Genomic DNA, 16,051 nt, shown 5'->3' with positions numbered 1-16,051 from the left:
GTGGCTACTTTCTCAATTTTCCCAAGATGCTGCATAACTAGTAATGTTCTGAATGCATAGGAGTTAATTTATGACATACAGTGGGTGCCTTGGGAGGCAGTGGGGTTTAATTCTCATAGTGCTCTAGTTGAGAAAGGCTGGAATAGACACTTTGCCTCAACTGAAAATAGACCTTTAGTGTGAACAGAAAAGCCGTTCTCACTCTTCTCAGTCCACCCCTCCCCTCCCCCCGCCGCCAAAATCTTGCCTAAGATTTACTGCCTCCTATAGAAATCTTTTCTTTCTTAAATTCATGATCCCAACCCAGACCACAGTGAAGGTCGCTGGATGAAAGAGAGGAGAGGAAAGAGGGAAGGCTTCAAGTCAGGCCACCTGGGTCAAATCCTAGCTCTGTTACTTACCAGCTGCATGACTTGAAACAGTTGATAAACTTAACTTCCCCATTTAAAAAAATTAAGCCTGACATTCAGTATCTGATGCAGAGAAGGTTGTTTCAGTTACATATTACTGTGTAACAAACCACCCCAATACTTGGTGGCTTGAAACAGCAGCAACCATTCGTCTCATGATTTTACAACTTGGGCAGGCTTGTGCAAGGACCACCTGTCTCTACTCCACAGGGAGTAGATTGGGCTTGACTAGGGCTGAAGGGTCTCAGGTGGCCACACATGTCTAGGGCTGTGGTGCATGTTGGCAGGGATGTTTGGTTGTCCTGCATGTGGCCTCTCATAATTCAGTAATCCGTCCTGAGATTCTTTACATGGGACCTGACTTCAAAAGCAAAAGCAGAAACTACTAGAATTTTTGAGGTCGAGGCCCAGACTGGCACAGCATCACCTCCACTATATTCTTTTTTTTTTTTTAAGATTTATTTATTTATTCATGATAGACACACAGAGAGAGAGGTGGAGATACAGGCAGAGGGAGAAGCAGGCTCCATGCAAGGAACGCGACGTGGGACTCGATCCTGCGACTCCAGGATTGCGCCCTGGGCCGAAGGCAGGCGCTAAACCGCTGAGCCACCGAGGGATCCCCTCCACCATATTCTTTTAGTTAAAGCACGTCACATGGTCAGCCCAGGTTCAAGGGGAAGGGAAATTGACTCTAACTCTTGGTGGAGCACCATGATGAGCACCATGCCCATCCTACCTAGGATGGGAGGAATTGTTGCTATCTTTTGAAGAGTCCATCACAGAATGCCTTTAATATCTTACCTATTATAAGAATGAAAACAAACATGTAAGCAAGGACATCTCACCTTTTTTCTTTCCCCAGGGCTTAATGAGACTGTGCCAGTTTTGTTAGTATCTCCCAGCCCTCAAATCTTAGTGCTCTGTCTTTGATTAGCTATGTACATGTTTCTGTGTTCTGCTGTCTCTGTCTCTGTGATAGATGTGCATCCTGTTTTCCAGTTTATACTGGAAAGTGCAGAGGAAGGGAGCAAGTCATGTTCAGAATCTCTTTCAGCACCAGGCACTAGATAGAGTTGAATTCAGCTCTGTCATAGACTCTAGACAAAAGGACAGTGTTAGAATCTCTGTGGAAGAGAATGTGGGTATAAGGAAAAAGAGGAGTCTGAGGGTCTGCAGATCCCGTACCATCTGGCTAAAGAATTCCAACTTTCTAAATGGTTTTCCCATATAGAAAGGCTCAAACAGATGGACACTTAGGCCCTGAAGACACACACGTTTATTTAGATTAGTCCAAACCAGATGCTGTGCTGGAGCTCCTTAAGAACACAGTCTCGCCACAGTCAGGCTTCCTAAAGGCACAGAAAAAAAAAAGGTATGTTGTGGCTGTAACAAGCAGACAACCAGCACACATCCACGATGCTGAGGCAGTCCTCTTCACGGTCCTGGGGTCCTGTGCTGTCAGTTCTCTACTTACCCAGCTTTGTTTCTGTGTGCTGACTGAGAGAGAGGTAATAGAGCAAGTCCCCCTTACAAGGCTGACTCCAACATAACACTGACATTAACACAGAGAAGGAACCCGGGATGGCCCGAGAACTGTCTTTGCAAGCCACTTGACAGGGAGAGCTCTCCTGAAAAGGCTGTACTTTAATGCATCCCTGAGGGGTTTTATTTGCTGTGTATCAATGATGGACTCAAATAAATGGCTTCTGGGATGGTATTCATCCTCAATTTTCATCAGCCAGGAACTGCAAATCCAAGGAGACATTGGGAACCAGGTCTCCCTGGTTCTCCCACGAGCTGCTTTTTCACCCTACTCATCAGTTCATACACAGCATTTCTACCGTGAGTGATTAAGAACCTCAAGGAGTTACCCAGTTTTAAATGATGGTCTGAGCTACCCTTTGCCAGTATGTGCTGCATGGGACCACATACCCACATGTTGTTATAATTGACATGATGGTAATGGTGGTTTCTTCTCTCAGAAGGGAAGGAATCCATAAACTTCAAAGTGAAAAACAAGCAAATGAATCTGTTTCTCACCACGTTCATGATACTGAAGTAGAAATAGTTGACAGGAGCGGCTTTCTGTCTTTTTTTTTCCATGCTGCTGCCACTTGCTGGTGGTGACCCCCATCCATCCACCACTCCTGATTGTTCCTTTGATGCCTTTTCTTATAGCACCTGCCCCCTCCCTCCCATGGAACCTCCTTACAGTTAGGTAGATGCTATCACTCCTTTTCCAGAGGACCATTAGGTTTAATACCTATCATCAACTCAAGTACAGATAGATAGAGGATGTGACAAAAGTAGTACTGTCTATGGTAAATTCCTTCCTTGAAGATGATAGGATTAACTTACCAAAAAAAGTGTTTAAAAGGAAAAGTAGTCACCCATGAGTGCATGGTTGAGAGGCTCAGGAATACATATCTGTCCCAGACTCAACACTAGCCATAAGCATGGAATACTCCATTCAGAACCCCAGTCCCTCTTTCCTTACCTTTGTCAGAGTTGCCCTAATCCTCTCGGGGAGCCTCAGTGAGGAGCTGCAAGAATTCACACATTTCTCAGAGTTAACATCTCAGAAATCTCTGGGAAGCCTTCTTGTGGAGCACTGGGAAGGGATAGACTTCTCAGGTTTCTCCAGAGTCTGTGGTGCTAATTAGGAGTCTCCACATGGGGAAGAATAGGGCATGTCATGGCCCGTTCATTCCTGATTCATGCTATGCACACTCGGAGAGTGCCCACTGTGTGTCAGAAACTGGGCTTGACACTGGGTTGGGGGGAGGGGACAAAGGCAAGTCAGACTGTCCCTGCCTTCGCAGTACTCTTGGTTTAATGGAGAAACAGATCAGTAAATAGGCACTTATATAACAATACGCTAAATGCAATGATGGAGATTCAAGTAAGGTGACAGGAATGGACGGATGAATAATACTTTAAAAGGGTAGAGAGGATGTGCAATTCTCCCTTTTAACAAACCAGAGGACTTGCCCCTCTGGTTTGTTTAAAAGCCTAACAGCTGCAGCTTTCCTGGACTAAATCAAAGACTGTATACTTTCAAGACAATCTGAGTGAGGGCCAGGAGGCTTGGGCTCTTTCCACCACAGTGCCAAGTCCTCAATCAATTTTGGGAAACTTGGGTAAACCGATCAGCTTCCAGTGCTTCAGGTCTCTCCTTTGCTGAATGGAACTAGCCGTTCTATATTACAGAATTATGTTGGGAGATAAATAAGATGTTGGATAATTAAAGCGCCTCCCCAAATACATCCTGATGATGACAGTGCCTAGAGCACCTGCAAGGGGAGCCAGCCAAGCCTGGCTCCATGCAGGCTTGTGGCTTGGCTCTGAATTTTTCAGCTGTGGAGAGAGGGGATGCATTCTGCACTCACCTTTGACATCCACCCGGCAGTCCACAGACGCCTCCCCCAGGGGGTTAACTGCCTTGCAGGTGTAGATACCCCCGTCAAAGGGACCAGGCTTGCGGATTTCCAAAGAGCAGATTCCCAGGTGACTGAGAGCTCTGTACTTGGGGTTGCCTTGAATATCCATCTTGTTCTTCAGCCAGATGATCTTTGGCTGCAAGATAAAGATGAGGGAGGCAGCATGGGAGGTGAGAGCCAATTGTTCCTTCTGTGCTCGATCCCTGGGCTCCTTGCTGATAAGGTTTGGGAACACACAGACCAGAGAAGTCAGAGGAGTAGGGTGCCTTAAGAACAGGTGGTACTGGATCTAGAAGAGATAATGGTCTTCTGGAAAGCTCCCCGTTCCTTACATTGGCAGTGTGTGTGTTTGTGTGTGTTCCCTTTCCAGTACCTTCTTCTTTTTTTTTTTTTTTTAAGAGAATGGTCTAGTTTCTTTTTAAAGATTTTATTTATTTATTCATGATAGAGAGAGAGAGAGAGAGAGAGAGAGGCAGAGACACAGGCAGAGGGAGAAGCAGGCTCCATGCAGGGAGCCCGACGTGGGATTTGATACCGGGTCTCCAGGATCGCGCCCTGGGCCAAAGGCAGGCACCAAACCGCTGCGCCACCCAGGGACCCCTCTTTCCAGTACCTTCTAAAGCTCCTTCTGTTGGTTTAAAAGAGCACCTGAAACCTTGCCTTATTCATCAAGTATTCCTGACTGGAAAAAAGGTGGAACCTCCTGCTCCATCCTGTGCAAGCAGCCCCTTCCTGGATCCTAAGTACCGGGCCTCAGGATCTCCTCTTTTTTGTATATATGTTGTTGAATCATTTGTATTCTGTTCCCACTGTCGGCTTGGGAGTCACTGTTGCCCCCTCTGGTTAGAAAGTAGTGTGTAGAGTGGGCTTTCTATATTCTCTCTCCATGTAGTCTGGCTCCGGACTCCTATGCAAAAGGTGCTTGGTAAGGTTGGTAGTGGTGTTTTATGTGGTATAACGTACAGAAGTACAGTGACTAAGTTGGAAATAGACTTGCTCGGGGTTGTGGCCTCAACTCTAGACAGCTGGCATGCAGATGGCCTTGAACAGGTGAGGCATAGTGGGTGACTAAGGAGAAACCAGGGGACTCCATCACCTCAGCCAAGAGACAACTTGAAGCTCATGCCCAATTGCTAGCAGATCAGTAAGTAACATCTTCATATATGAGGAACAGACACTAAAACGGAAGCTGGAAACATCATCCACACCAGCCTGTCTTGGACTCTAAGTGCCCTGACTGTTCAGAACTTACCTAACCTGCTGTGGGAGGGGTGGATGATGGTGATGGGTTAGACTGCTCTTCCACATAGTGAAGGTTAGGGCAGGAGCAGGAAGCAGTGTGGCACAGCCAGCCCACAGAACTCTCACTCACCTTGGGAGAGGCGCGGACACAGCAGAAGAGCTGGGTGTCATAGCCAGTGACTGTGGTGCAGTCTGCCAAAGGCTGGGTGAACTTCGGGGCTTCAGAGAAATCTCGCTGTGCAAACCCCTCAGTCTTAGAAATGGTAGCTGAGAGGACCAAGAAGGGCCGTGCTGTAGTGCCTGAGATTCCCCCACCTTGCTTTGACTCTTCATCCTCAGCTCTTCCCAGCTCCCAGGCCCTGGGCCCTACCTGCTTTCTGGATGTGGGCAAGGTCAGCAGTGATGGGGGCTGTCTCACTGAGGCCACACTGGTTCTCAGCAAAGACTCGAAATGAGTAGGAGTTGCCCACGATGAGGTCGGAAACCGTGAAGCTGGTGTGGTGATAACGCTCCAGCACTGTGAACCATAGCTTTGGGGTCCAAAGAAGATGCCTTGAATGAGATCCCTGTTTTGTGGACTCACTCCACCTCAGCCCACCATGTGGAGCTACCAGAGCCCCATTCCAGAATGTGTTACTCCTCTCTCCCCATTCCCTCCCATCTGGGCCTCACCCCAGATTTTGTGTCAGCCTTCTGTACGGTGTATCCTAGGAGTGCTGCGTTGCCTGTGTCTTGGGGAGGTGTCCACTCCAGAGTAGCATTGGAGCCCCAAACATCCACCAACTTGATACTCTGAGGAGGGCCTGGCCTCTCTGAAAGGGTCAAGCATGGCAGTGGGCATGGTGCAACTCACATATGCATGGAAATCACTTCAGGGGTGCCCTTCCTCTTCTCTGCTCAGCTGTGCCTCCTCTCACCCACCACTGTGCCCCACCCTTGGTGTGGGGAGTCACCCTGGCCTCCCTAGCTCTCTGTAATGGCTCCTCTTTAGCCTGGAGAGGGAGCCCCTGATGACCACCTCTGTCCCACTCCCCGCAGTGTACCGATAACCAGGATGTCAATGGTAGCAGTGGCCTCCAGCTCTCCCAGCTGCACACTGAGCTGGTAGCGACCCGAGTCAGCACGTTGGGCTTCTCGGATGAAGAGGATGGAGTCCTGCTCCCCATTCCGCACACTCACACGGCTGGCATCCAAGGCATAGCCGTCATGTGTCCAGGTGGCTCGAGGTTTGGGTTTGCCCTAAGAAATGGGAATAAGGCTGTGAGCAGCCCCCAAGAGACCCCATGACCCTCCCTGCTCAGTGGAGGGTTAGAGCCACCCCAGGTCCACATGGTGACTTGACTTGCAACTGCAAATGCCTTGAGTTAGAAGTCAGTGGACTGTCTCAGGGGACTCATGTCTTTCATCAACAGCCTAAGGATCATGGGAAAAGAAGGGGTTTGGCTTTGAGTCTCCCACCTCCTGGGAGTTTAGTCACCCCAGGGCAGCTGCACTAACAATAGCTGCCTAAACTCCTAAGAGCCCTCCAAACCAAGAGCTCCCAGACCTCTGCTGACCGAAGGACATAGGTTAGCCTCAGCTTGTCCATGGGACATGCCCAACCCAAACCCCACCTTAGGAGTACAGATGGAAGGGTCCTTCTGCTTCAGACTTCTGGTGACATGGCCCCCTCCATTCCAGGCCAGGATGATTGTCCCAGTGCCAGCAAGACTCTTAGTATCTATTTCCAAATCAAAACCCTGGCCTGGTCCCAGCATGGAACCAACATGGACCCAGCATGGGAACAGCATGATCACCTGGAATGGGATTAGTAGGTTCACAGTGTCTCCGACCTTCCGGATATATGTCTGCCTCAGGGTCCGAGGTAGCCAGATCTTGGGGTGCTCTGAGTGATGGAAGGAAAGAGAACAGTTGGTGGTGAGCCTCCTGTGGTGGAAGGAGCAGAGCTCAGAGGAAGTGGACACTGCATGTGACCGTACTCCATGGGCAGATGACCCAGGTACTCAGTAAATCAGTCCTCTCCTAGGAAATGAGAAGATTGCTCCCATTGTCTTGCTGAAATTTAGGGAAGAGTGATTGGCTGAAAGACCCTCTTGAGAGCATTCAAGTCTTGGCAGAAAGCACTGGAGTGTGAGCCTGATGCTTACTTCTTTTAATGTGTAACTTGACTACTGACTTTTCATCAACTGGGGTTTCTTTCTGTTTGTGCACAGACTGGTCTAGCCTGTGTGGTTTGTCTTTATACCCCTTTTCTACATTTGTTCTTTTTTTTAAGATTTTTTTTTTAAGATTTTATTTATTTATTCATGAGAGACACAGAGAGAGAGGCAGAGACACAGGCAGAGGGAGAAGCAGGCTCCATGCAGGGAGCCTGATGTGGGACTTGATCCTAGGTCTCCAGGATCACACCCTGGACTGAAGGCGGCGCCAAACCACCAGGCCACTGGGGCTGCCCCTACATTTGTTCTTAACACTCCTTTTATCAAAGTCACTTTTTTTTAAAGATTTTATTTACTGGGCAGCCCAGGTGGCTCAGCAGTTTAGCCCCGCCTTCAGCCCAGGGAGTGATACTGGAGACCCAAGATTGAGTCCCTCATCAGGCTCCCTGCATGGAGCCTGCTTCTCCCTCTGCTTGTGTCTCTGCCTCTGTCTCTCATGAATAAGTAAATAAAATCCTTTTTTTAAAAAGATTTTATTTATTTAATCACGAGAGACACAGAGAGAGAGGCAGAGACACAGGCAGAGGGAAAAGGTAGGCCTCCTGCAAGGAGCCTGATATGGGACTCCATCCCCGGCCCCGGGACCTGAGCCGACCGCAGACTGCTGAGCCACCCAGGCGTTCCTCAAAGCCACTTTCAATGTTAGTCTTGACCTCCAAGTGTCAGCCCTGCTACCCAGTTTGATGCCGGACTCAAGGAGAAAGCAATCCAGGCAGCACGGACATCACTGCAGAGGGAGCTGGCAGCTGGGCCTCTTCCTCTGCGGGGCTGCCGGCTCGGGAGCCTGCGCAGTGCTCTTCCAGTTCACGGAGGATCGCTTTGTATGAACAGAATCTGGGGGAGACTGGGCTCGCTCCTCCCGCTCCTTGATCTCCCAGGCGTGTTCCAACGAGAAGAGGGATTGGTTTCTGTCCATTGGCTTCCAGGATGGAAGCAGGAGATGCTCAGGGAAGTGCTGAGTGCAAGGTGTGGAGGCTGAGCAGGTGTGAGCTCTCTCCTCCCCTGGCGCCTCGGGCTGCCTGGCGCCGCTGAGAAAGTGCAGACCTCCCAGCCGGGTTCCCTTGGGAGCGTGGCCACACCTTCCCCGCCTCTCCCCACAATTCATTAGAGCAGTTGGAGAATTTCACCCCGTTCACAACCGTGGCAAACAGCGCAACCGTTTGTCAGAGGACTGCGAACTGTGTGATAACATTTCCGTGCCAGAGCATTCCTGAACATTCTGCCCCAGCCTATGTGTGTTTACTTCTAAGTTGAATTAAGTATGTGCATTACACAGTGCAAACTTTTAAATGGCGAAATTTAACATAAAGTAAACGGAGTTTCCAGCGTTCCTCCTCCACCTCATCCGCAGCCCGCCGTTCAGAGAGCCGCGCTCCCTCCGTAGCCGGCGCCCTCCCGCTCTCCGAGATCCCTTTTCGCCCAGCAGAAGCCGGAACTCGGCGGCCGGGGCGGCTCAGGGCCGCTGTCCCCGGAGGAGCGGCACCGCGGCGGGGCCCTCCCCCGACGTGGGCGGGTGCAGGGGGCCACGGAACAGACGGCTGTGCGGGGCGTTCCTCCTCTGTGGCCTCTTGGCCAGCGGCCAGGGAGCCGAGAACAACGGATAGGACTCGCGTGTTTTCTGAAAGAAGAAAAGGAGAGCCAAGGCCTCATCTTGCCAGGCTCGGTTCGGCACTGTCGGTGGGGAAGGGCCCTTCAGCCTCGCCAGAGAGAGGCTGGCTCTGCCCGTGGGACCCAGGAGGGCCCCGCGTGAGCCCCCGGATCGAGCCCCAGGAGGGGAGGCTGTGAAGTGGCGCAGCTGCCCTGCCCTGCGCGGTCAGGGCCCCGGCATAAGTGACCCCCTTTGGAGGAGGAGGCAAAGGCCGAGGCAGAGGGATGGCCTCAGGGAGTGAGCAGGTGCGGAGAGGGGAGGAGCCCGGTGCTCAGGCCGGCTCTAGGCCTCGGTGGGCAGCGGGCTCCTGTAGGTGGGTGCAAGCCGCCTCCTGTACTTGTGCCCACCGAAGGGTTCCTTAGAAAAATCTCGGGAGATGTCAGCGTTGCTTCACCTGAACGGAAGAGAATAATTAGAGAACTAGGTTTATGTGGCACGTGAATGACGGTGGTGGCATTAGGAGGAGAACAGAACGGCCTGAGATCCCGAGCCCCCCCCCCCCCCCCGGGCGGGGGCAGAGAGAGACAGCGAAGGGCTGGCTGCCCGGCGGTGGTCTCTCCCTCCCTGGGGGCTCCCCGGCCGGGTCTTGGCTTTTATAAGCCAGATTCCCTGACAAGATGATGAACTGACAGGGAACAAGCTCACCGTTGGTAGAATGTTCTGCGTCTGAGGATTAGTAGGTGAGGATTGCTCTCAGCAGGCTCCCAGCCCCCAGTGTGGGGAAAGAGGATGGGCTTGAGGCCAGAGCAGCTGACAGAGGTGGGGGGGGCGGGCAGGAGAGTAGTTGGCAGCTGCGGCCCAGGCAGCAGAATGCTCTTCCTCAGCTCCACTCAGGCTCTCCCGTCTGCCCAAATAAGCAGTCTGACCCTTTGCTAAGAATGTTAATCGGAGGCTCATTTGGGGCATCTCTTTTCACACATCTGCGGTCAAGAGAGGTGTTAATTGTACTGACCTTGGGGAAATGTGGCTTTTGCCTGATGCCCAAGGTCTTTCTGCTCCTCAGATGCCAGGAGGGGTGTGAACCAGAGACTGGAGCCCTACAGCACAACCTGGGTTTTCTGAGACCAGGTTTGAGAAGCCACAGCTTGTTTTTTATGCCCTTCACAGAGTCTTGGGGAAAAGGCATTTTGAAAAGTCCTCTGAGAGACATCGGGTTCTGAACTGTGCTGCTCTCAGCACTGTCTTTCTCTCAGACAGAATGCTGTCTAATGCTTTCTTTGAAATTAGCAGAGAAGACCCCTTAGAATCCAAAGATCTTGACTCCTCTGGATTAGAAAATCCCTCTTAACTCGATCCTAATTTCATTCTGCTGAAGTTTATGCCCATTTCCTTATTCTATGCTCATGGGAAATGAGTGTTCACATTCTCTCAAAATTTTCCTTCCCACGGTTAAAGACTTTTTTCTAGCAATTTCTTAAGGGCTATGCAGTTCATGTTGATGTTATTACTTATGTCCTGGAGCCTGAAAGAACCAGACACGCTGCAAGAATGAAGGGTGTGTGTGTGCGTGCACATATGTGGAAGACAGTGTGTGTGCCAGCGTGTGCAAGTGTGCGACAGTGTGTGCATGTCTGTGGGTAAGTGTGAGACTGTGAGCATATGTGCATGCATACACGTGCCTGTGTACGTGAGCAGCTATCCACAAAGAGCAAATGCACAAGGTGAGCTATGGCTTTGAAACAGGATGTGGGTTGGGGCACCCCGGGTGACTTGGCGGTTTAGTGCCGCCTTCAGCCCAGGGCCTGATCCTGGAGACCCGGGATCGAGTCCCACGTCGGGCTCCCTGCATGGAGCCTGCTTCTCCCTCTGCCTGTGTCTCTGCCTCTCTGTGTGTGTCTCTCATGAATAAATAAATAAAATCTTAAAAAAAATGAAATAAAGAAAGAAAGAAAGAAAGAGAAAAGAAGAAAAGAAAAGAAGAAAAGAAAAGAAAAGAAAAGAAAAGAAAAGAAAAGAAAAGAAAAGAAAAGAAAAGAAAGAGGATGTGGCCTTGGCCTTATCAGAAACTTGTCTGGAGGAGCGTCATTGCAAAGGTGACCTCCGAAAAGCACCTTGTGAAGGACAGGAGTGTCACCTCCTTGGAGACTCTGAAACTAAGGTCAGAAAAACCCGAAGGACATAGAAATGGGCAATGCTTGTCTGAGAAAATCTGTGGCAGAGCCACAAGAGGGAAAAGGCCTGGGGTGTGGAATTACTGCATGGAGAACTATTTTTAATAGAAATAAATAGAAACTTTTTAATAGAAATAAACATCTATTGTTTCTGGGTCTTCAGTTCTGAGGCCTGTTTGTTACATCAATGGGCATTCCCTGACAGCGCAGTCTCTGCCGGCGCTGGTACTCGAGCTCTGCTGCTCCAGTACCAGCGATCCTTCAGCACCTTCGGCGATCCCTGTCACCCTCTCTGCTCTACCACCCTCTTTTCCACCCAACTCAAGAATCCAGTCATTACACTCATTCCCTTGTGCTCCCACTCAGCTCCCTTAATCCCGTCACTCCACTGCACTTTCCCAGCAAGGCCAACCCCGGGTAAAAGCTTTCCATCCACTCAATGCCCCATCCACACACTGGAGAAAAACACAAGCAAGGCTGACTGCAACAGTGACCACTAACTACTAATGGCCCCTGGCAGTTTTTCTAGACTTCCCAGGTCCATTCAGCCTCCTATTCTGGGTGACAACTGTACACCTTCCTCTTCTAAAACCTCCCTACCTTCTCCCTCATCCTCATCCTCAGTTGAGGACCTTGCTAGTTTCTCAGGCCCGCTGATAGCCTATTCTTTTTTTTTTTTTTTTTTTTAAGATTTTATTTATTCATGAGAGACACACAGAGAGAAAGGCAGAGACACAGGCAGAGGGAGAAGCAGGCTCCATGCAGGGAGCCTGATGTGGGACTCAATCCTGGGTCTCCAGGATCACACCCTGGGCCGAAGGCAGCGCTAAACCACTGAGCCACCCAGGCTGCCCTGATAGCCTATTCTTAACTCAGTGGTCAGAAAAAGCCTTAAAACCTAAACCTGATCATGTCAGTTCTCACTTAAAACCCTGCCCAGGCTGCCCATCAGCCTCAGAGTTGAGCCAGTCTTCACAATGGTCCTGCTACCTATCTGCCCCCAAACCTACCATTTTCTCCCTCACACTGCTACAGGCACAGTGGCCCCAACCCATAGGGCACACACCTGCCTCGGTGCCTTTGCATTGGCTGTAATCTGGGCATGGAAAACAATCCCCTCAAATATCTGCATACATTGTTCTCTCATCTCCTTTAAGTACCTGCTCAAATAGCACCTTATTAATGAGACCTTCACTGAATATCCTGTTGAAAACAGCAAGCATGTTTTCCACCCCCGGCACTTTCTGTCCTCCTCTGCTTCATTTTTCAGCACAACATCTTTTACCATCTGACATATTATATATATCTTAGTTGGTTATTTATTGTCTATCTCCTTACATTAGAATGTAATCTCCACAAGGGGAGTTATCTTTGCCTATTTTGTTCATTTCTGTAGCACTGCCTGGCACATAATAGACATAAATATTTGTAGAAGGAAGAAAGAGGATAGGAAAGTAAGGAGGAAGGGAAGAAGGAAGAAAGGAAGGAAGGTTACTCCCAGGCATTGGCTCCAGCTTCCCAAGCCTGGGAGACACAGAACAGTTTGGATTGACAGGAGATGCAGTTATTCTGAAATCAGCAGATGGGTTCTTCCTCTGGGTCTCAAGGTGTCTTCTCCCACCAGATGCTGCCTCCGGGACCCAGTGCCTCCATGTAGTGCTGGGAGCAGACAGGAACTTGTTTCCCAATGCCGGCTGCCTACTTCTGCTTAGTTAAGTGACGTAGCAGGCTTTCTTGACCAAAAGCTCAGTGTTGGCCAGATGTAGTTCATTTTGATGTTACAAATGAATTTCTGCCTCTGATGCTTGCATGCACACACATGCTCTCTGCAGGGCCCCCTCCAGGTCCCACAGTGCTCCCCATAAGGTAGAGGAGGACTTAAGAGGAAGAAAAAGGCCTTGGAGCTCATAGGAACCTAGGGGCCATTTAGGCCAGGTCCATGGCATCCTGAAGGACCTTTGAATGAGCTTCAGGGTTTCTGTGAGCTCCCAGAACTTTTTTGAGTATTTTTCCTGGGATAAGATTCCATAGATTTCATTAGATTTTCCTAGGGGTCCATAGCCATCAAAAGGTTATCCTTCAATTTGCAGATGAAAAAATGGAGGGGATCCCTGGGTGGCGCAGCGGTTTGGCGCCTGCCTTGGCCCAGGGCGTGATCCTGGAGACCCGGGATCGAATCCCATGTCGGGCTCCCGGTGCATGGAGCCTGCTTCTCCCTCTGCCTATGTCTCTGCCTCTCTCTCTCTGTGTGACTATCAATAAAAAAAAACAAACAAAAAAAAAAAAAAACAGATGAAAAAATGGAAGCCCAGAGAAGTGCACTTACTTGCCTAGGGTCACAGAACAGAGCTAGGATTTGAACTCATGTCTTTAAGCAGATAACAGATGCAAACATACTTTGCAAAGTATCCCAAGCAATGCTTACTCTCACTGACCTCCGGGATGCTAAGGAGTTGAGCTGCTGGCGCTGGTGGCCCTGAGGCCTGCTCTCCAGGGGGGCTGCCACACCCAAGGCCAGGGCTCTTGAGGCTGCTCATGGGAGCTGGCCAGGAGCTAGCAAGAGCCCGTGGCCCACAGTGTCTACTCGCAGCCAGAGGGAGGAGCGTGGGTGAGATGCACGCCCTCCCCTAGGGCCTTGGGGAGACCAGCCAAGTCAGAAGTCCCCAGTCCCGGCTCTCATGCTCACTCTGTAGCTTGTTCCCTGGACCTTTTTGGGGAAGAAATTGGTTTTCGGTGTCAAGACCATCTCAGCCTGATATGCTCACGATGACTTCCACTCCCCCGACCTCCTTCTCAGTGGAGCAAACTCAGCTGGCGGGCTGCCTGTGACATTCAAATAGCTCCTGAAAACCCAGTGTTTCCCATTAGGATGAGAAGAAGCAGCCAACTTTCCCTACTTCACCCCATTTGCAGATAGAACTCCTAGTCTTCACTCCTGACTTGGAAATATTATCTATTTACATCCTAGTTTGGCCTCTTCCGAGGCACTTCAGATCATCTCGACAATCCTTTCAACTGCCCTACTAGGTAGATGTTATTAATTACCATTTTACAGAGAGGAAACTGAAACTGAGCCACTGGTTGGCTTGTCCAAGGGCAAGCAGCACAGGGTAGAGTCTAGATCACGACGTGGTGTTCTACCTCTTCCTACCCTGGGCTTCCATGAGCTCTTTGTTTGCGGTCTTTGCATGGCCCTCCACTCAAGATGTCCAGAGGCCAAAGAGCAGGGACTTTGTGCAGGTAACTATCTTAAATGTTTGAGGCAGCCCCCGTGGTTCCTTCTGCCAGTTACTGCGTAGAAGGGAAAAGCCTGGCTCCTGCCTTTGGTCTCTGGCCCGCTGAGCCTGGCACAGTGGGTGACACCCCGAGGGAACATCATGGGGCTCACAGGCCTGTTAGCTGCAGAGGCCTCAGCCAGGGGTAGCTGGGGAGGGGGCGGCCCCACAGGGGCCACCCACCGCCCCACCGACACCCCCCCCCCCCCAGCTCCAAAGTGCCTTTTTGCTGAGAGGGCTCACAGAAGCCCGTGGGGGAGGGAGGCCAGCGCTTCTCCTAGATGGGCCCTGCCTCCGTGGAGTGCAGGTCTGGGAGGCTGGGGTTTCCCTGGGAGCCGGAGGAGTGGTAGGGTAGGTCCTGGACCCATGGCTCTGCCCAGGGACAACCAGGGTGTCACATACTCTGTTCACCACCCAGCCTCTCAGCTGCTAGAAGCTTTTCATCTCCCCCTTCTACTCCAGACGGCCACCATCTCGCTCACCCCACATTCCCTTCCTAGCTGGCTTCAGTAGATCAGGCCCTCAGTGCCCAGGACAGACATTTTATTACAGGTACAAATACAAACAGGCCATTTACAGTCACTGTAAAGTGCCACAAACACCATTCACTGACCTCTCAGCTAAATAGCACAAACCCAGCAGAGACACTTGAGCAGCAAAAAAGAATCCACCAAGGAACAGGGTAGGGGCCCAACTGGTGCTCCTCCATCCCAGGTACCAATCCCATGAGGGCGCTTACCTCTGCACAAACCTAAGGAGCTGCAGCCAGCGGCTGGGATGTCCTCCCCAACTCCTGCCTCCCAGACACCCCCCTTCCCACCCCTGCGGGTCACCTTCGACAGGGGGCAGGAGCTGGGGAAGGGGGCTGCCGGGCTCTTGTTGAGCTGAAGCTGGGTGCCCTTCAGCCCCGGCCGGGCTCGATTCCTCCCCCTTCCGTGTGGATCCCGCGGCCGCCTCCATGCCAGGCGGCCGAGGCCTGGGCTCCAGCGGGAGATCCCGGCTGTTGGTGCTGGGGGACAGGCCGAGCACCTGCTCTGGCCCGGCCGCCGCCACAGGCTTATGTGAGCGGCCTGGCCTCCTCCCCGCAGCTCGCAGCTCGCTTGGGCAGGAGGCTGGAGCAGGGGCCCAGGAGAGGAGGTCAGACGGCAGCCCAGCCCCGAAGAGCTGAGGGAGGACCGAGGTGGCCTGGCGGGTCTGGGAGAGGGCTGACAGTCCCGCACGGCAGCTGGGGACGCGGGGGGGGGGGGGGGGGGGGGGCTTGGCCCGCAGCCGCGGTCACTCCGGCACACAGGCCGGCGACGGCCCGGCTTAGCAGGCTTAGCGGCTCCTCCTCGCTCTGCTCCGCGGCGAGCTGCAGTCTTGCCAACTCACCCTTTGCGGGGTCTGTCCCCGTCCCCTCCACCTCACCCCTAGTGGCAGTGGAAGGTAGAGTCTGCGCCCTGAGCACGGACTCCTGTTGGGCTCCATCACCCGCTAGTTTGCGTGACTTGCCACACATCCCTGTCTCTCCTGGGTCTGCGTCCTCACCTGTGAAACGGAGAGGATAATGACCATAGGGTTGTCGTGAGGATCACAAGAGGTAATCTGTGTAAAGTGCTTAGCAGAATGTAGCTAAGTGCTCCGTATGTGCGAGCTACCTTTAGGTTGGGCCTCGGAGATGAAGCACCAGCAGAGAGCAAGAGGCCGCGGGGGGTGGGGTGACT

The 16,051-nt window shown here is 51.6% G+C and overlaps 1 protein-coding gene and 1 long non-coding RNA gene across 2 annotated transcripts; both read right to left on the bottom strand.

Moving 5' to 3' along the window:
- Positions 1–918: 918 nt before the first annotated feature.
- Positions 919–15,527, bottom strand: MYBPHL (myosin binding protein H like). Its single transcript, XM_038541085.1, has 7 exons — positions 15,182–15,527; positions 6,892–6,980; positions 6,139–6,334; positions 5,768–5,907; positions 5,466–5,625; positions 5,226–5,362; positions 919–3,989 (listed from the first exon to the last, which is right to left on the bottom strand). The coding sequence occupies exons 1-7, from the start codon at positions 15,306–15,308 to the stop codon at positions 3,618–3,620; spliced, it is 1,221 nt and encodes a 406-aa protein (XP_038397013.1). The 5' UTR covers positions 15,309–15,527; the 3' UTR covers positions 919–3,617.
- Positions 7,782–10,645, bottom strand: LOC119872240. The gene is made up of 2 exons (XR_005361044.1): positions 9,608–10,645; positions 7,782–9,356 (listed from the first exon to the last, which is right to left on the bottom strand). It is a non-coding gene; the product is annotated as an uncharacterized LOC119872240 (long non-coding RNA).
- Positions 15,528–16,051: the final 524 nt, after the last annotated feature.

This window comes from Canis lupus, chromosome 6, assembly GCF_011100685.1.
Source record: "Canis lupus familiaris isolate Mischka breed German Shepherd chromosome 6, alternate assembly UU_Cfam_GSD_1.0, whole genome shotgun sequence".
In the NCBI taxonomy this organism is placed as follows: Eukaryota; Metazoa; Chordata; class Mammalia; order Carnivora; family Canidae; genus Canis; species Canis lupus.
This window is presented reverse-complemented; position numbering and strand designations above follow the sequence as displayed.